General features: G+C 38.5%; 1 protein-coding gene across 2 annotated transcripts in view; it reads left to right on the top strand.

Annotated features, from left to right (window-relative positions):
- Positions 1–20555, top strand: part of HAPLN1 (hyaluronan and proteoglycan link protein 1) — a 134661-nt gene extending 114106 nt beyond the window's left edge. The window contains exons 3-5 of one of the 2 annotated variants that reach the window (XM_006889873.1): positions 5497–5868; positions 16247–16549; positions 19694–20555. In XM_006889873.1, the coding sequence (XP_006889935.1) occupies positions 5497–5868; positions 16247–16549; positions 19694–19983 (965 nt within the window). In that variant the 3' untranslated portion in view covers positions 19984–20555. The remainder of the gene's footprint in view (positions 1–5496; positions 5869–16246; positions 16550–19693) is intronic. The other variant, XM_006889872.1, reaches the window with a different exon arrangement.
- The last annotated feature ends 216 nt before the right edge of the window (positions 20556–20771 follow it).

The following is a 20771-nucleotide window of genomic DNA, read 5'->3' as shown; positions in this document are numbered from 1 at the left end:
ACCATGAACTGCTAGGAAAACAAACAGATTCATCCTGGAGAGGGTTAACCGGGCTGCTCTTTGGAGGCAAGGATTCTGAGGCTCTGTCTAACATACTTTGGACATGTTGTGAGGAAGGACCGGTCCTTGGAGAAGGACATCATGCTTGGTAGGGTGGAGGGACAGCACCCGAGGGGAAGGCCCTCTAGGAGGTGCATTGATTCAGTTACTGGGGTAATTGGGATGGGTGTAACGGAGACAGTGTGATTGGCACAGGACAGGGCAGAGTTTAGCGCTGTTGTACATAGGGTCGCTATGGGTCACAAGCGACTTGACGGCACATAACAACAACAAATGGTAAATGGTATTGCTTTCTTGGTTTCCTTCTCTGAGACCTCTTTGTTACTGTAGAGGATTTGATAAGGAAAAGAAGAAAAGCAACCAATAGTCACTTTGATGGTTAAGGAATATTTTTCTCTTTTTCATTTTATCTGTTGTGTAACTTCACCATTGATTGGTTTGTTCCTGGGGTTTTTTTCTTAGTTAAACTTTGCTATCAAGCCAGTGTAGCTTTCTAAATCCAATGATAAGATTAAGATTTGCTGCAAGCAAGATAGTACAAAATTTTCATGTACACTAAATTCCCAGTTCTACACCTGCCCTTTGCTCTTGCCCTTTCCTCTGTCCAAACGAATAAAAGAAAACAAAACCCTTCAACTCACTGCCTTCCAGTTGGAACTGGCTAACAGTTGACCCTCCATGGGAAGATATGGGAGAGATTGTCCATCTTTCTCACTGAGCCACTGGAGGATTCACGCTGCCACAGAGGCATGATGTCTATTTATATTTGGAGCCCAGCTCCTTATGGACTTTGTGAATCCTGGCTTATTCCCTATATGATTCCTGTGAGAACAAGTCTGAAAAGAATTTAAAGCTCGGGCCTCTTATTAATTTGGTAAGACCTGCCAGAATTAAGCAAGTAAGCCATGGTGGAACTGGCAATGGAAAAAGGCCCTTAACTCACTGACAAATGCTGGTTCCGCCCCATTTCTACATGCTCTACAACAGTATCGTCCCTCCAGGCATGCTAAATCGTGTATAGTTGACAGTGTCGGTCTAAAAACACATTAAAAAAATGTGTTCTTAAGGATGCTCCAGTGGTTTAGGTTAGCAAACATTAAGAGCCCACAGTCACTACTAGTTTGGTTTGGTTTGGTTTGGTTTGGTTTGGTTTGGTTTGGTTTGGTTTGGTTTTCCACAGATGGCTTGTACATGAAAATAACTCACAAAATAAATAAATCAATATTTCACACACACACACACGCGCACAGTGCACATAGTACACATGGGAAACAAACTTGCGAGGTAATTGTGAATTTTGCAAAAAGCTTTGTGAAGCATGTGTTATTTGCATAAACACACGGTAAATGTTGCACCTCTCTCAGGATTCTTTCAGTGTCAATCAGTGATTTCTGGGATCCATTAGCTAATTTCCCTCAAAAGAATATCATAGTACTTCAGTTGTAAACGTTCTAATGGGCTTGTGCCCACAATGTTGGAGGTTAAGTAAATATGTTGTTCTCAAGTGCCATTGGGTACAGTACGGTTCATAGCAACCCTGTAAACAAAAGAATTAATTATCTTGCTCTATATTAATCACTGGGCCAATTGGCAGCATCAGGATGGATGGTGAAGAGATTGAGATTGTTCACAGCTTCAGTTTGCTTGGCTCCACAGTCAACACTCTTGGCACCAGCAACCAGGAAATTAGAAGACGTATTACCACAGGAAAGTCTGCTGTTAGGGACCTCTCCAAAGTACTGAAGAGCAATGGTGTCTCTTTGGAGACCAAGGTGCATCTGATACAGGCCATGGTCTTTGCTATCACTTGTTATGCATCAGAGAGTTGGACAATGACTAAGGAGGATAGAAGGAGAATTGATGCCTTTGAGCTTTGGTGCTGGAGAAAGTATTGAGGGTACCATGGACTGCTAGGAAAACAAACAGATTCATCCTAGAAAGGGTGAAACCAGGCTGCTCCTTGGAGGCAAGGATTCTGAAGCTCCATCTAACATACTTTGGACATGTTGCAAGGAGGGACAGGTCCTTGGAGAGGGACATCATGCTTGGTAGGTTGGAGGGACAGCACAGAAGGGGAAGGCCCCCTATGAGGCAGATTGGTTCAGTGATTGGGGTAATCGGGATGGATGTGTCAGAGACGGTGCGATTGGCACAAGACAGAGCAGAGTTTAGGGCTGTTGTACATAGGGTCACTATGAGTCGCAAGCTACTCGATGGTGCATAACAACAACATATTAATCATATAGGGTTTCTCAAGCCCATTGTTAACAGTTACTGTGTCTGTCTGTCTTCTTGGAGGTCTTCTTCTCTTTCTCTGACACTCCATCTGTCCAAGCCTGATGCCTGTTTCCAAGGACTGGCTCCTTCTGGCAACTTGCCCAAGATGAGACAAAATTTCACATCCTTGCCTCCAAGAAGCAACCTTGTTTTATTCCTACAAAAATCAGGACCCTACACTTCTAAAGTATATAAAAGACATTTTACAGTACATCACAAGGGGAAAAATTAGATGTTTCAATCTCTTATACAAGAATTTTCATATTTGTTTTATCATTTTAATTTATAAAATATTTGGACATTTTTCATTTTGAAACATTTCTTGGTTGCATGAAGCTATGCAAGGATTTACAACTCTCTCATCTACCACAGGCAGCATTTTATACATTCAATTCTGCATTCACAAGGCTCATAATTCTTCAGTTTAAGAGAAACGATGCCAAAAATAGCACTTCATTCAGGCAGCACCATATCTGAGGAATCCAGTGCGAAATCTAGGCAAATAGGGTGTGCTAGCATTTGATACACATTTATTTTGGTCCTTCATTTTTATCAAAACTTTTTTTGTTGTTAGGTCCCATTCAGTCAGTTCCAAATCATAGCATTCCCATCTGTGCAGAGTGGAACTACTCCAGAAATTTCAAAGCTGTGATCTTTTGGAAACAGATAGCACCAGTCCTATTTCCAAAATGCCTCAAGTTTGGTCCAAACCACCATCTTTATACTAGTAGTCAAGGGTTGAATATGCAAGGGAATTGATGATTAAAGACTATAAAGTTTATCAAAGGATTAATAATTGAGGAGACAAGGTTGAACCTAGGCCAATAACACAGTAAAGCTCTTGTTTGTACCCACTATACTATCTTTTCTTCAATGCATTTGGCCTTAGTTTTTTTCTCTAAAATTAAATGACTTGAAACTGAGACCTCTTGTAGTTCTTCACCACATCTAAGTTCACCTCTTAAGTGGGAAGGGCCAGCTCTAAGTTGCCTTTCCAAAGCTTTAGGGTACAAGAGAACCCTCCTGCCCATCAGACTTTACTCAGCAAATTTAGCCAAGAGCGTCTTTCCCTTCTCTCAGAAAGAAGGCACTAAAGACATTTACATAGCACCTTGACGCAGATGTTGGTGATATTGTAGGTGAAAAATCATATGTAGAATAGAGCTGAGAAGATTTACCTTTCATCTCTTGAAATCTCAAGGTCCTCAATAAAAAGTTAAGAATAAGTCGTAAAGGAAATGTTTAATGAGTGAGATTTGTGATTCATTTTCACTAAATGATGCCATTATCCTGTCACCCTAATGAGAAGGTTAATGGCATTTAAAATCCTGTGTTCTATGGATTGGAACTGAATTATAAATGAAATGCTATATTAATTTTTAAATATTAATCCTAATTTCTATGTGATAAAAATAGCACTACTATGTCTACTTTTTTTTCAATTAAAAAAAATCTGATCCCTATATATGCTATTACATATTTAAATCACATATTTATCTGGAGTTCGTTATTCTTCCTGGTGATTTGTGCATCTTAAAGCTTCATGGCCATGGATTGGTCAGTACCTAATAGCCTAAGAAAGGAAATCCAGCAGGATGATCCAAGAAGCACACTTGGCAACATTTGAAAGCTATGGTATGGTAAAAAAAGCTATATTTAACCAGGAGTTATTACGTTGCTTTCTCATTTTCAAATCTTGCATGTCCTCAGGAGACCTTGCCAAGGTCAAAAAGCACAAGGTGCTAACAAGGGGAAACCCCAGAGAAAGCCAAATCTGAAAATAGCATCTGGCTGTCTAGAAAATGGCAGCCTGCTGACTTGGCAACCCTGTAATTTTGTGGTGATCTCTGGAAGTCAATAGAGTCCTTGGATTGAAGGAGGCAGGGAAACAAAAGGAAAGGCAATGAAGCATGGAAGTGTTAAGATATAAATAAGACATAGCAGAAAGCAAAGACAGAAGTTGAATGAGATTTAAGGTAATAAAGAAGCATATGACTCTTTAATTAATCAAAAAGTAGAGCTTGGAAGCAACTTTTAGCATTCAAATTTTTAGGAATATATTTCAAAATCTTCTGGAGTTTGTCAAAAGCATCCACTGCTAAAATGTTCTAGATATTTATTTATTCTTTATCCAAAGATAAAAGAAGAAGGTGTTACAGCACTGGTCTGTGCACTGCTGTACAGAGGTAACTTGTGATTGCTGTGATGCTAAACACTGTGACACTGATGTGCCAAATGTGACAATGGTTATCCATTGTGGACAGTGTTTGGTGTAGCTTCCTGATTAAAACAAGCTTGGAAGCAGGAATGGCATCCACTTCCGAAATGGCTTGCCTCTGGAAATTCTATGAACATTGCTCAGATCTTTCATTCATAGGGTCACTATGAGTCATCTCTGACCTGATGGCACCTAACAACAATAGTAAGTATAAAAGACATGTATGTTGCTTTAAATTCTTCAGAGTGACATATTAGTGGTTTATATTTGGATATTAAACATAAAGAGATAATTATTTGAGTTGTTTGAGAAGAAAAGTACAATGAAAGTAATCTCAATTCTTGATTCGTTTATTTGAATGTAAAATAGACTTATATTTTAGGAAGTTCAACTGGGTAGAGATTAACTTAACCACCAGAATATTTTTTGTTATCTTGAAGAAATAATCATATAATTCTATCACTTCTCTTGACTTGATTTCTCTGTAATTTTTTTCTGCATTTTAATGAACAATAAAAATGGAACTATAGAATTTATCCTATCACCAGATAGGATGTAAATAGCGGTGAAGTCTTTTATCCAATATTTCCAAATGATTATAATGTACATCTTTTTTCAATGGTTTAAAAGGCATGTTGTTGTTGCCATTATGTTCCATTGAGAACAATTCATAGCAGCCCTAATAACCCAGATGGGAACCCTATCCAATCCTGTGAAATCTTCATCATCTCTGACACACTCGACCCCATTGCTACAAGATGAAATAGTAAAGTCACTTTAAGATAAATGCAAGATAAATAGTAAAGGCACTTTACTATTTGGTTAAAAGCAGGGAAACTAATTGTTTGTCAGGTATTCTTAATATATAACATATTGCTTTTGAAAAAATAATCTGAAAGCTCATTCATGATTATTTTTTTTGTCCTCTTTTTTAATTGTAGCAGAAAATGGCCCTCGTCTACTTGTGGAAGCAGAACAAGCCAAAGTGTTCTCACACAGAGGTGGCAATGTCACACTGCCATGTAAATTTTATCGAGATCCCAGAGCATTTGGCTCAGGAACCCACAGAATCCGAATTAAGTGGACCAAGCTAACTTCAGATTACCTCAAGGAAGTGGATGTGTTTGTTTCCATGGGATACCATAAGAAAGCCTATGGATGCTATCAGGGTAGAGTGTTTTTGACGGAAGGCAGTGACAACGATGCTTCGCTCATAATCACAGACCTGACGCTGGAGGATTATGGGAGATATAAGTGTGAAGTGATTGAAGGATTAGAAGATAATGCTGCTGTGGTATCATTAGAGTTACAAGGTAGGTATCTATAAATCATGTTAAACTTAGGAAAGAAATGAAGCATTACTTACATTTATACTTATCATGTCTAGTGGTTACCATAATGATGATGTGAGAAGCCTAAAGTCCATACATAGCACACTTTTCTAGTCTTTGGTACTTTGCAATCTGTCTATGATTCCAGCTTTCATATTTGAAATGTACACGCAATAGTTATGTAAACAGCAAGCTGTTTTCAGCAGGCAAAAGCGTATAGTGGGACTGAATGAAAAAGGTTCAAGATTTGTTTTATGATATTCAGAATCTGAATCTCATTGCATGGTTATTGAGGAGCTCAGATTGAGTTATTTCTGTGTTATCTTTAATGTTATGTTTCTAAAACTACCTTTTTCAAAATAATGGCAAGTTTTTAAAAATCTGCTAACTAAAAAAACATGTAATTATTTTTTAATAAGGTGGTCATGGAAATCTAATTTAATTGAAAAGTAACCTTCAGATTTAGTTAAATTTTTTAAAAGAAATATTTTCAAATGATTCAGAGCCTCTTGGACTTTGAACACCACATAGTAAAGGTAATTTAGGAAGAATATTTATTCTTAAATGGACAGAACTACTCAATAAAAAGTACCCACACAGCCATGCCTTCCATCTGCCCAGTGTCCACACTCTGTGCCCCACCATCAGGAAAATCTCTGTTAGTTTCTCCCATGTCTTAAATAATATTATTTTCATTAATTTGAATATTTCTTTTCACTGGTATTTGAATTTTCTTTTTTTCCTTTGTATGTATCTATGTCTTTAGGTATGTGTTTGCTAGAAGCTCTTTGGACATGTTAGGACAGATTTGTGGTTGTTTGAAAAACATCTGTTGGGTTTATTAGCACATCCCCTGAAGATAGGGCCTCCTGAATCCCATAGGATTCCACAGCATGTCGGGAGACTTGCTTTATCTGTCTGAAGAATTGTACAGTATTTGTACAGTATTATGAACTATGTCGTCATGGCCTGTCCATGTCTCAGTGTAATCTTTGGTTCCTGACTCCATTCCACCAATAGTCTTGGTTTATTGAGTCATATTCTTTTCCATATATACTGGTATTATGCAAGATGGAGAAGGTACCTGGCATAGAGAAAACAGTCAATCATAACATACTAATTGAGAGATAATTTCCTTTTCCAAGGAGACATGAGCAATGAAATAGCTCATAGTGTCAGGAGGCTTTGGCAAGATGCAATTCCCCAATGTAAGTCTTACCAGGTTGGAAGTTTATTTACCCTTTCTGTACCTTAGTTTCCCCATTTATTTAATAAAAGGTTAAATTGTATTATGTAAGTTACTTTATCTTCTAAATATATATTTATAAATCACAGTATTGCCTAAACAAATAATTCATACATCATAATTACTGTTTCTAATTACTTTAAATGAAATTATATTACTTGGAAAATAATCATGCACCTTTCTTTCTCATCCATAGAAATGTGGCTTTTCTTATTTGTAATTGTTACATGAAAATATCATTCACTCCACAATCCAGCTGTCAGTATTGCAAACTTTTTACATGTGGAGGATTTCAGCAATTATAATGTTACATTTTGAAACTATAACTAGCCAGAAGAAAAATAAACATATAAATTAAATATTGGCAATAGAGAACACAATGAAACTTTGAGCAATGCAAAGACTTTGATCTTGAGTTATCTGGAATATGTTGTTTCTAGCATCATCAGAAGATGCTAGTCTTGAGAGAGAGAGAGGGACATCATTCTGGGAAAGGCAGAGGATCTGTGAAACAGTGGAAGACTTGAAACAGTGGGACTAATGCAGTGATTACCACATGCAGTGGCAACCTTGACCATGACAGAGCTAGTGAGAACAGCACAGGACCCGGCAAGTTTCAGATCGGTTCCTCTTAGGGTCGCTATGAGTCATAGCTTGAAAGCATTTAATAACAATAACATCTTCTAACAATAAACGTTTTTCAAGTACATCTTAAGTAAATAAAATAATCAGTTGACCATTTGTTCTTGTGATTTTAAATTATTGCATTTCTAAAAATAGAAACTGATTGTAAAAAATTATCTTAAACTTGAAAGGAATGCAAACAAAATGGCATTATAATGGACGATTTGGAACTAGATCAGCCATAGTTCAGTAACATCTAATGACTAATCAAAGACAGATTTATTAAAGAAAACATTTTCCTAATCCTCATGGAAGCCCATAAAATACACAAAAATGGTGAATGCAAATATGAAATAGTTTCCACATCCTAAAAATTCCTCTCAGTTGCAATATCCTCCAGTTAGCCTTCTCAAACCACTTGGGAAATGGATTGCAAACCAAAAGGGAGTCTGACTTTCTCCAGTGTGAGCCACTTGAAATTTCCTCCCACTGAGCTTTATCTACTAATTAAATCTTTAGTTGTTGTTGTTGTTGTTGTTGTTATGTGCCATCGAGTCGCCTGCGACTCATAGTGACCCTGTGTACAACAACAGCCCTAAACCCTGCTCTGTCCTGTGCTAATCATGCCGCCTCCAACACACCCACCCCATTACCCCAGTCACTGGATCAATCCACTTCATAGAGGGTCTTCCCCTCCTGCATTGCCCCTCCACCTTCCCAAGCATGATGTACCTCTCCAAGGACATCTCCCTCCTTGCAACATGTCCAAAGTATGTAAGACAAAGCCTCAGAATCCTTGCCTCCAAGGAGTAGCTTGGTTTAACTCTCTCCAGGATGAATCTGTTTTCTTAGCAGTCCATGGTACATTCAGTACTTTTCTCCAGCACCACAGCTCAAAGGCATCAGTTTTTCTTCTATCCTCCCTAGTCATTGTCCAATTCTCTGATGCATAACAAGTGACTGCAAAGACTATTTAAGGTGTATCAGGCACACCTTAGTCTCCAGAGTGACACCATCGCTCTCCAGTACTTTGGAGAGCTCCCTAACAGCAGACATTCCCATCACAATATGTCTTTTAATTTCCTGGCTGCTGTTGCCAAGAGTGTTGACTGTGAAGCAAAGCAAACTAAAGTTGTGAACAATCTCAATCTCTTCACCATTCCTCCTGATGCTGCTAATTGGTCCAGTGGTAGATAAGTTAAATATTTTCTTTTTAATAAGAATGATTGAGTTTGAGAAGAAGGACAGGAGATATGAGAGTAGCTCCATCTCACTGTTATCTGAATTCTTAGCTGAACTAAGAGCCGTACCTCTTAGAAGCATTTCCAGTTTTTCCTTTTGTTTCACCACAGCAGAGTCAGTGGCAACCCAGTCTTTTCCTTTGTTCCCCCCTCTGGCTCTGATTCAGCTTACAGATCCCTCAGCCAAGAACCTGAGAAGGAAGGATGGTATCAGAAAGCTTTCCTGAGTCACTGCCAACAGTGGAAGCGAGGGTGCCAGCTGGACTGCCCCAGAAGGACAACTGTGTCCTACAGAGGCTGTTAGTGGACAAAACTTGATTTAATGCTATTGATATTTCTACATGAAGAGTCTTCCAACACAACTTATAAAAGAAAACGTTTGACTGGTAGTGCAGTTGGGGAATTGTGCATTCACCTTGAGCAGCATCTTCAGTCTCTTAAAATAACACACATGATATTTCACCAAATTACTGCATCAGTGGGACCATTTTTAGCAGTCTACTTGTCACAAAACACTAATTATTTCTAATTCTATTCAAGAAATCCCTGGAAAGTCATTGAATAATCCCTCTACAAGGAATTGTGTTTTAGCAGCTGTGAAAAAGGAAACCAGCAAATGATATAACTGATTTCTTATAAGATAATTTTCAAAAAATATGCAGAAGGCTCATGAGTTTAAATTAACTTTCTAGAAAAAAAAAATCTCAGGGTGACCTCACTAGATTTATTTAGCAAACATGATGTGTTCTTCCTCTGAAGATTATTCCTTCCTGATGGCAGTTCCAATATTCTGTTGCATTCCATCACAGATTTTTCTTCAACTAATTTCGAGGGCAGGTTGACATACCTTCATTCCTACTCTTTGCTATTACTACTATCCTACTCTTTGTGGATAGCAACAAATTGTGATGAACATTGAGAATCCCAGAACATTTAATTGTGCTCATGGGAAACTAATATCTAGACTGAGAAGCTGTTGTCCAAACAGAGCAAGGAAACACTGCATGGCCAAAATTAAAAAAGGAGTGTAAGAGGGATGTATCCTTTCCCCTTACCTTTTCAATCTATATGCTGAAGACATTATTTGAGAGGCTAGACTTTATACATAAGAATGTAACATCAGGATTGGAGAAAGACTTATCAGTAACCTACATTACACAGATGGAAACTTTGTTCGCTGAAACTGAGGAGGACTTGAAGCGTATACTGCAGAGGTCAAGGACTGAAGCCTTCCATATGAATTGTATCTCAACATCAGGAAAACAAAAATTCTCACCACTGGGCCAATAGCAACATCATTGAAAAGCATCATTTTTTATCTTGCTCAGATTTACAAGTCAATATTGGCACCAGTAGTCAGGAAATTAAAACAAGTTGCATCGAGAAAATTGTCAAGGGCCTCTCCAGAGTGCGAAAGAGTAACAGTGTCAATCTAAAGACTAAGGTGTGCCTAATCCAAGCCATGGTATTCTCAATTGCTATCTTTCTATCTGAAAGCTGGACTAAGGATGACAGAAGAAGAGGCAATGTCTTTGAGTTGCAGTGCTGGAGAATAGTATCGTACATACCATGGGCTGCCAAAAGAACAAACAGGTCTGTCCTGGAGAGGTTAAAACTAAGTTGCTCTGTGGTGGCAAGGATTTGGAAATTTCATGTCATATACTTTAGGCTTGTTGTTAGGAAGGGCCAGTCCTTTGAGAAGGACAATATACTTGGAAAGTTCGTGCACAGGAGAGGAAGACCACCGATGAAATGGATTAATACAGTATCTGTGACATTGGGGTCAGCTTTGTTGGAGAGAGTAAGATTGGCCCAGGATAGGGCAAGGTTCAGAGCTGTTATTCATGGAGTCCCTATGAGTCATAATCAACATGACAGCACATACAACAACATGGAGAATGCTGTGGAACAACTCCCTTGATTATTTGACTAAAAGGGTTAAAATACTGAATATATTTGCAACTTATATTCATTGCTGTCAAGTTGGAACTTACCAATAGCTGATCCTCCAGTGGGTTTTCAGAAGCTATAAATTGCCTGGGGGGAGATGGTAGTCCATCTTTCTCCCACAGAGAAGCTGGTGGATTCAAAATTACTGCCTTTGGGTTGACAGTGCAACTCCATACGCACTTTCAGATCTGACCATCCACAAAGTTTCCAGAGGCCATAAATTGTATGAAAGCAGGACATCTAAAAGCTAACCACATGTAAAATATTTTTAGGATTTTTCTTCATTTTGAAATGAAAGTTATGGGCTTTAATATCAAAATGACTTTGACAAGAGCTTGAGTCAACAAATCATAAATGAAAACACTGTATCTCAGTGTTATATTAATTTATACAGAAAACAAAATATCTTAAGGTTTTTTAAAAACCATTTTATCTCTTCAAACAAAATCAACTACAATGCTACTCTGTCTAGTATTAATAAGGATATTTTCCCATTCAAATGTCAAACTAACATCTTTCACTATTAATCAATGATGATGTATTGTTATTTATAATAACAATTTTTTCAAGTTCCACTTCAGTTAGCATTAGAAAGCTTGTTGTTGTTGTTGTTGTTGTTGTCGTTATTGTTGTTGTTATGTACCATCATGTCAGAACCGACTCAAGCTGACCCTTCAGTAGGTTTTCAGAGGCTATACATCAGACAAGAGGAGATTGTCCATCTCTCTTCTGTGAAGCCACTAATGGTTTCTAACTACATGCCTTTGGGTTGGCAGCGTAACTCCTTACCACTTTAAATACTATGTAAGGGAAATTAATAGAAATGTTTAAGGTACAAGATCAACATAAGCTGAATTCATCTATACTAAGCAAACTGAACCTTCTTCAGCTTCAGCTTGAACTTGCATATGAGTAGTTGATGGTCTGTTCTACAGTCAGCACCTGGGTGAGTTTTCACAGCTGATACCGAGGTCCTATAGTGATTCTTCACAAAGATGTAGTTGATGTTATTCCGCATATCATCAAGTGAAATCCATGTGTATTTCTCTTTCTTATAATAAGTATTTGCAATGAATAGGTCATTGACTATGCAGAATTGTATCATTCTGTCTTCAGCATCATTTCTGCCACCAAGTCCATGTCTTCCAACTACTGATACTTCTTTCCTGTTTCCAACTTTTGCACTCCAGTCATCCATTATTATTAATGTATGTTTTATCTATTTCCAACTGCAGAAGTTGATAGAGGTCTTTTATTTCCACCTCTTTAGCTCTAGTTGTTGGTGCATATATTTTAATGATAGTTGTATTCACTGGACTTCCTTGTATGTGTATGGATATCATCCTGTCTCTCATAACATTGTATTTAAAAATGGATCTAGAATTACTTTTTTAACTATAAAAATAACCCCATGTTCCCTCACCTCATCTTTAGCATAATGGATCATATAATTGTCTGATTAAAAATGCCTCATGCCAATCCATCTCATTTTGCTAATACCTAATGTGTCAATATTTATGCATGCCATTTCTTTAACTGTGTTCAGTTTTTCTACATTCATGCTTCTCACACTCCACGTTCTAATCACTAGTGTCAGCTTACAACTGTTCCTCCTCCTTTGTGTTTCCATATTTGAGGGCACAGCCTCAGTTGCCATATCGGCTAGTCTACTGTACTGAAGGCAGAAGTATTAAAGAGTCCAGCTATACTACTCTTAAGCATGTATCCCAGAGAATTAAGAGCTGTGATATAAGTAGACACTTGAGCATTCATGTTACTTATAGCATTATTCACAATAGCTAAAAAGGGAAACAAACTGTCTACTGATGAATAAGCAAATAAAGAAACAATGATCCATACATACAGCAGAATACTGTACAAAGCTAAAGAATAATAATGACTTTGTTAAACATTTCACTACGTAGATGAATCTAGAGTACAATGTGCTGAGTATAACAAGTCAATTGCATACTATATATACACTGTTTTACAGATCTGCAAAAAAAGTGCATCTCCAAAAATAAACACTCCTTAATAGTAACTGTGGGTGTCCAAGGCAGGCTGAAAGAATAACTAACTAAGCTATCCCAAATGCTAATTTTGATGAAGGAAAAGGCAATACATAATATTTACAATAGCACAATGTAAGCAAGGAAGCCACTGAGATATATGCAAGATGGCATAATCAATAGAGAGTGGTCCTGCCAACCTCAAAGCTGTACATCTTTGGTGGTTCACATTCACTCCTCTAGAGCTCCTTTGCTCTTATAGAGAAGGATAAGCAAACTTATCCTGTATGATTTACAGCATTAAAAACACTCTGAAGGGTCAGCTCTGAGTTGGTTCCAACTCAAAGGCAATGAGTTTGCATTTTTTGTTAACACTATGGTAAAGATTATTACAAATACAGTCTTATAACAACAACAATACTGCACAATAATTTATGAGTCTATGTTGTTAGTTCCTTGGTCATTGTCCAACTCTCTGATGCATAACAGGTGATTGCGAAGACCATGGCCTGTTTCAGATGCACCTTAGTCTCCAAAGAGATACCATTGCTCTTCAGCACTTTGGAGAGGTCCCTAACAGCAGACTTTCCCATGGCAATGCACCTTTTAATTTCCTGGCTGCTGGTGCTAAGACTGTTAACTATGGAGCCCAGAGAGTTGGACAATGACCAAGGAGGATAGAAGGAGATTTGATGCCTTTGAGCTGTGGTGCTGGAGAAGAGTATTGAGAATACCATGGACTGCTAGGAAAACAAGGGTTAAACCGGGTGGGTCCCTGGAGGCAAGGATTCTGAGGCTCCGTCTAACATACTTTGGACATGTTGTGAGGAGAGACCGGTCCTTAGAGAGGGACATCATGCTTGGGAGGGTGGAGGGACAGCGCAGGAGAGGAAGGCCCTCTATGAGGTGGATTGATTCAGTGATTGGGATAATTGGGATGGGAGTGTCAGAGACAGTGCGATTGGCATAGGACAGAGCGGAGTTTAGGGCTGTTGTACATAGGGTCACTATGAGTTGCAGGCGACTTGACAGCACCTAACAACTAACAACAACATGTTGTTAGTTGTTAGGTGCTGTCTAGTCGTAGCATTTTTGGAGGCAAGCCATTTCGGAAGTGGATGCCACTCCTGCTTCCAAGCTTGTTTTAATTGAGAAGCTCCACCAAACACTGTCCACCATGGGTAACCATTCTCACATTTGGTACATCAGTGTCACAGTGTTTAGCATCACAGCAACCACTAGTTACCTCTGTACAGCAAATGGACAGACCAGTGCTATGCTGCCTAGAAGAATGTTTCACAAAAAAACCCAATTTGAACCAGGCCTGAGGGCTGCAGATTAAAGTCACCCACCTTGGGCTTGGTAGCATAACTTTGTGTCCACTAGGCCAACATAGCTCTGTGTTGTCATTGTTATTGTTGTTAGGTGCCATCAAGTCGTAGACGACTCATAGTGACCCTATGAATAAAAGACCAGAGCACTGTTCATAGAGTTTATGGAGGCAAGCCATTTCAGAAGTGGATGCCACTCCTGCTTCCAAGCTTGTTTTAATCGGGAAGCTCCACCAAACACTGTCCACCATGAGTAATCATTATCACATTTGGCACATCAGTGTCACAGTGTTTAGCATCACAGCAACCACTAGGTACCTCTGTATAGCAATGCACAGACCAGTGCTATACCACCTAGAAGAATGTTTCAAAAAAAAAAGAAAAGAGAAAACAAAAACCCCAAAGAACAATTTGAACCAGGCCTGAGGGCTACAGATTAAAATCACATATAGAACAATATATATGTTAAAAAGGTAAAGGAGGTCATAAGAAAGTATATCTGTGGTTATATATCACTACGGTTGTGGATATCTCTACATATATATTTATAAACGCTGCATATATTTATAATATACATAGTGGGCACAGTTATAAAGACTGCTTAAACAGTGAGACTAAACTACTGGATTTAAAGATACAGGATCACAGTTTCAGGGAGCAATCAGACCAATCAACAAAACACAGTTCATGAATAGAATGTTCATCCTACTATAGTGTCTAGGGTCTTAAAAGCAAGCAAACAATGATCTAAGAAGCAACCGTTTAAAAAAATAGCATCCTTAAAGAGTGTGTTCTTTAGAATACCAACGGAGTAACATTTGCTCAAAATCATAGATAAGAAGACAAAGAGGGACAGGGAACAAGAGAAATGGAAACAGGTAAACCGGAAAAGGTAACAGAGAAAGCACTAATACATTATGAGAACTTCAATCAGTATCTCATAATAATTTGTGTGTGAATTAATTGTAAGCCAAAATTTGTAAATTTTCAGTTAAAGTATAATAAATGTTAAAAATAATAATTGCAGATATAGAAGATAATGAAAAAGGACATTGTGAATTTTGATAAATACCTTCTCCTCAAGCCCTATTTCTACCTCCCCTTAACATTCTCAATATGCGCGATTAGTCTTCTCCCGTGTGAATGTGCTCAGGCCTGTCTATTCTCTACATATTGACTAGCTCATTATCTGTCACTTCACATTTACAAACATAATTTTTTTTAAAAATCAACGATCCAACTACTTTGCACATTATTTATGTCTGACAGTACTGAAAACTGAAGTGAGAATGACATTGACCGTGATGGTTAGTTATGTGTCAGTTTGACTGGGCAATGGTTTAACCATCTAATCATGTCACTTGACAGTTACACAGCGGTGAAATCGGTCCAGTAAGGAGAAAAGTGGCAATTATGTACTGAAGTAATTTGGCAGTTGTGTAATGATGTAATTTGACATTTATGTAGTTGTCTTCATTTTGTGATCTGATCGCATCCTCTATTTCCTCATAATAACAATTTAAATTTTTTGGCATAAAAAATAATGGTTTTTTGGTACATAACCATGTCAATAATGAGAAGTTGAGTGTGATGTGTAAACAGATTAGTAAGCATTTAGCATAGGGTAAGTTCTCAGGGAGGGCTATTTGAAAGCTATAACCAGCAGATAAGTCATAGAATTGTAAAGAATTTTAAGCTTGAGCTGAATTGTTGAAAAAGAAAAATTCCTGAAGTTACCAAACCAAATAGGCAGCTGTGAGATGCTGAGAGAAAAGAGACTGTGTGAGGGGGGAAGAGTCCTGGGTCACAATGAGAAGTCACTGAAAATTAACTGTTTCATATTTATATATTTAAAAAGATATATTAATGTATCTTTTTTATTATTATTATCCCATTACGATTTGTTTGTAGCTGTTACTTTACTGCGTTTCATAACTTCTGACCTTCTTCTTTGAACAGGTGTGGTGTTCCCTTACTTTCCTCGACTGGGGCGCTACAATCTCAATTTTCATGAGGCCCGGCAGGCTTGTATGGACCAGGATGCTGTGATTGCTTCCTTTGACCAGCTGTACAATGCGTGGCGGGGCGGGCTAGATTGGTGCAATGCTGGTTGGCTCAGCGACGGATCTGTGCAATATCCCATCACAAAACCCAGAGAGCCTTGTGGGGGGCAGAACACAGTGCCTGGCGTCAGGAACTACGGGTTTTGGGATAAAGATAAAAGCAGATATGATGTTTTCTGTTTTACATCCAACTTCTATGGTAAGATTCATTTCATTGCCTTTCTTTCCTATCTCAGAACACTACATTTGCTTTTAATCTTATTTACTTAAAAGGGCTTAGTAGTTTTAAAATATTGTTCTCATTTGATGAAACAGTAAAATGTTCCCTTACATCCTAAAATTTTTAAATATTCACATAATTCAAGGGATAAATGTGCAGTTTTACTATGCCTAGGTTTTATTACATCTCATTTTTATGGAATAGCTTAAGCCATCATTTTGTATGGGGGTCGGTCTCATTTTGCCAAAAAATGATGCTGTCGCTGTGGGCACTCCTTGGGAATGAGTTTCTCAGTATGGGACGCGGGCTGTGTCCCTATCACTCACATTCTCCTCTAAAGACAGCATCAGAATGGCTCACAGATCATTGGCAAAACTCAGGATAAAGAGGAAACCTAGAAGAAAAATGAAAGTAGAAATAACACTGAGCAAGTCGTGCTTAAAGTAGGAAGAAAGGGCAGTCTGCGATTCACTAAGTCAAACCAGAAGCAAAGAGTTAGGTTGGATGAGTGTTGACAACTGATTCGTCTTAGTCCACACAACTCCCAACCTTCCTCTTGCCTCACTTAAAATCAGCTACATGACCTGTTTACATAGCAAAATGAAAATACATAAACCTTTTAAAAAAATTGAACATTTTAACATGGTGGTAGCAGGGCATTAAACCACAAGCAGAACCATTTAAGCAAAAGAAACTTGTGCAATTGCACAAGATGCTTCTCCATGTAACCAGCCAGGTCTTGTGATGTAGGAAAATAAACCTGCTGTTGTCATGTTGTTTTTGTGTACCATCAAATCAGAATCAACCCATAGCTATCCCTCTAGTGGGTTTTCAGAGGCAGTTAATCAATCACACAGGTGGAAATTGGCCACCTTCCTCATGCAGAGCAATTGCTGGATTTGAACTACATGCTTTTGGGGTTGCAGTACGCTTTCTTACCACTAATCCACTGGAGCCCCCATCTAAAACTGACCAAATATACTACTACTGACTTAATTCCAACTCCTCATAACCCTCCATCAGAGGTTTCCAAAGCTAGAAATCTTTACAGGAGAATACTACCTTTCTTTCTGTCTCAGATTGGCTAGTAGATCTGAACTGCTAACTTTTTAGTTACTAGGGTAACACTAAGCCACTAGAGCTTCTTATTGTGACCCTATGTGAAACCCCAAGTCTATCATGTGCCTTGCCATTTCTGACTCATTATGACCTTCCATCCAATTTGTTGTTATTCTTGTTGTTATGTACCATCAGTCAAAACAGACTCACAGCTGAAACACTGCAGTGGGTTTTTAGAAGCAATTAGTCACACAGGAGGAGACTGCCCATCCTTCTCCTGTGGAGCAGCTAGTGGATTCGAACTGCATGCCTCTAGAATGGCAGCACAACTTCTTATCGCTAGGCTGTATGAGGCTATAAATCTTACAAAAGGAGACTGCACATCATCCTGTCACAAAGGTGCTGGTGGATTCCAGCTGCCAACCTTAGAGCTAGCAACTGGCTGTGGTGCCAGGGTCCTAGAGTGACCCTGTAACCAAGTGAACCTTTACCAAACCTAAATGCCACATCTTTTTCCCAGTGGAACTGCCGGTGAGTTTCAGAAATTCACCATTTCTGATTTGTAGCTGAATGCTTAATCACCGTACCACAAGTCTCCTTTTAGGAAAAATAACAAATTGTACACTAAAGGTCAGGAAATATATTTTCCTGAGATGCGCAGCAGCGTAAATTTTCTTTTTTAACTTTGCAAGCCATAAAGCCTATTCCCCAGCTACCATTGTAAGGTAAAAGCAGGCACATTTTTGTTATGTGCCATCAGTCAGAAATGACTCCTAGCTGACCCTTCAGCAGATTTTTCAGAGGCTCTAAATTGCAAAGGAGTTTGCCCATCTTTCTCCCACAGAATAGCTGGTGGATTTGAAACGCAGCCATAACTAATGGATAAATGAAAGAGCAAGAATATATTTCAGTACAGTTTTGTTTGTGGACTGGTAAGAGGCTAGATATGACTTGTGCACCATAGTTTGCTGATGGGTGATATTACTGACAAAACCAACCTTCCAGCTAATTTTTGAAAGACCACTTCCCTTTCTTCAAATCTCAGTATCTCAATCTAGACAAAGCTGGCAAACATTCATTTATATTGCAATAATCTGTGAGGAGCTGTGGTGGCTAGTCCTGAGCGAGTTTCACTGCATCTATATTTAATGTGGAGCTCCGAGATTTTATACTGCAATATGAAATCTGATGGCAGTCTGTCTTCTGCCTGAAACTAAGAGGCAAGAGAAAATCTTCATTCTGTGTGTGTCATATTTTACAGATGTGAAGCATCTCAGTAATTAACTTTATTCAGTAAGGGATTGAAACAAACTAGCTTTTTCTTCTGAAGTCAAGAAAATGGTTAGGCATCAGGGAGCAAAGCAGATGGAAGTTGAGAAAAAGAAATCCACCCTCCTTGCTAGTGGATGAGCAGACCGCGTTCATATTCAGAGTGTGTTTTCTTTATGGGGAATGCCTTCCTGGTTTTTTGTTATTGTTGTTTTAAGTTTTGTCTTTTTTTGCATTTTCAGACTGTAGTCTTTGAATGAACATAATGTTTTATTGATACCTGTAATGAAAAAGACTTGAGAGTATTTGATTTTTTTTTCCTTTTTTTAAAAAATGGACTTTTCTGTCAGGAATCCCTTTTGATCTTTTCAGATTCAAATTATGCCTCTCCAGAAACTTGTGCTGGGGTTCAGCCTTGTTACAGCTAGAATTTAAATAGCTCTTGTTTTTTTTACATGGGAAGTCTGTCTTCTCTAGTGCTACAGAATGGCTCTTTTAGTCACTAATTAGCTAACAGAAACTGCATCTGTCATTTCCCTTTTCACTTGAAAGCTATAAAAGGGCATGCCTGAACACATTAAGGAGAAAAGGGGGACGTGGGGGGAGAAAGTACTTTAACAGCGAGCAACCTAGGGCTACTATATTTAATTGACAACCCTATGTTCCAAAAACTTCACAGACGTAGCTCTGTGTTCCCCCCTCTCCATTGAGAAGCCCTTCCTTCCTCTGCGCTTCTCATCTCTGTGTGACTCCAGCACAGACAGGCGCATTGATGCTCTCTCCTTCTCACCATAGGCCGTTTTTACTACCTGATCCACCCCACCAAGCTGACCTATGACGAAGCGGTGCAAGCTTGTCTCAAGGATGGTGCTCAGATTGCCAAAGTGGGCCAGATATTCGCTGCCTGGAAACTGCTTGGCTACGACCGCTGCGACGCGGGCTGGCTGGCGGACGGCAGCGTCCGCTACCCCATCTCCAGGCCCAGAAGGCGCTGCAGTCCCACCGAGGCGGCCGTGCGCTTCGTGGGCTTTCCAGATAAAAAGCATAAGCTGTACGGTGTCTACTGTTTCCGAGCATACAACTGAGCGTGCCTCCAGAGCGCATCAAAGGCAGAGAAGCATGTGAAAGGTTTTTCGTTTGTTTGTTTTCAAGATGAACTCATGCAAGTTACCAAAACTGTGATAACCCTTTTTTTACTTACTGTAAAGAATCATTTTCATACAGATCAATTCGTTAATTTGTTTTTTTGTAAAGCTATCATTCAATATATATTATAAATTAATATAATTTTAAAGGAAGCGCTATGTCAGGAGGCTGTAGAGCCCAGCTGTTTAGGCTACATCTCCACCAAGTATTTTTTCTGTGACTGGGGCATGCAATAGCTTGAGGGTGCTAGAGTTAGAATTATGGAAAGTAAAGCTACTCACAGCAGCAGCTTCCACAAGCACAAATTTTACACATTTGTACAATTTTGAAGTGCACTATTACACACAAATTAGAGGAAACAGATTTCAAACATAGGCTTCTTTTCATAAACGAAGATTCTGAGAGGTTGCTCAAAACTCAGTTTCAAAGGGAACAATATACACAACTTTCTAAAACTTACTATTTCCAGTCTCCAACAGACTCTTTAGAATCCTGCCTTTGTGACCAAAAAGACAAAGTAAAATTTCATAATGGACTCCAACGTATAGTAATAAGCACATTTAAAACTCCTTAATAAGCCCATTTGTATGAAGTACAAGTTAATTAACTTAAATAAGCAAATAATATTTAACCTATGAGAGAATCTTACCTTCTAATAAAATGACACGTCTGAAAAGAATTATCTTTTGAGTAGCTTTACTGAGTTATATTTAAAATTTTAAGGGCC

The sequence above is a fragment of the Elephantulus edwardii genome, unplaced genomic scaffold (assembly GCF_000299155.1).
Source record: "Elephantulus edwardii isolate Elephantulus edwardi_28Jun2011 unplaced genomic scaffold, EleEdw1.0 scaffold00082, whole genome shotgun sequence".
Classification (NCBI taxonomy): domain Eukaryota; kingdom Metazoa; phylum Chordata; class Mammalia; order Macroscelidea; family Macroscelididae; genus Elephantulus; species Elephantulus edwardii.
The sequence above is the reverse complement of the archived record's forward strand: the minus strand, read 5'-3'. Positions and strand labels throughout refer to the sequence as shown.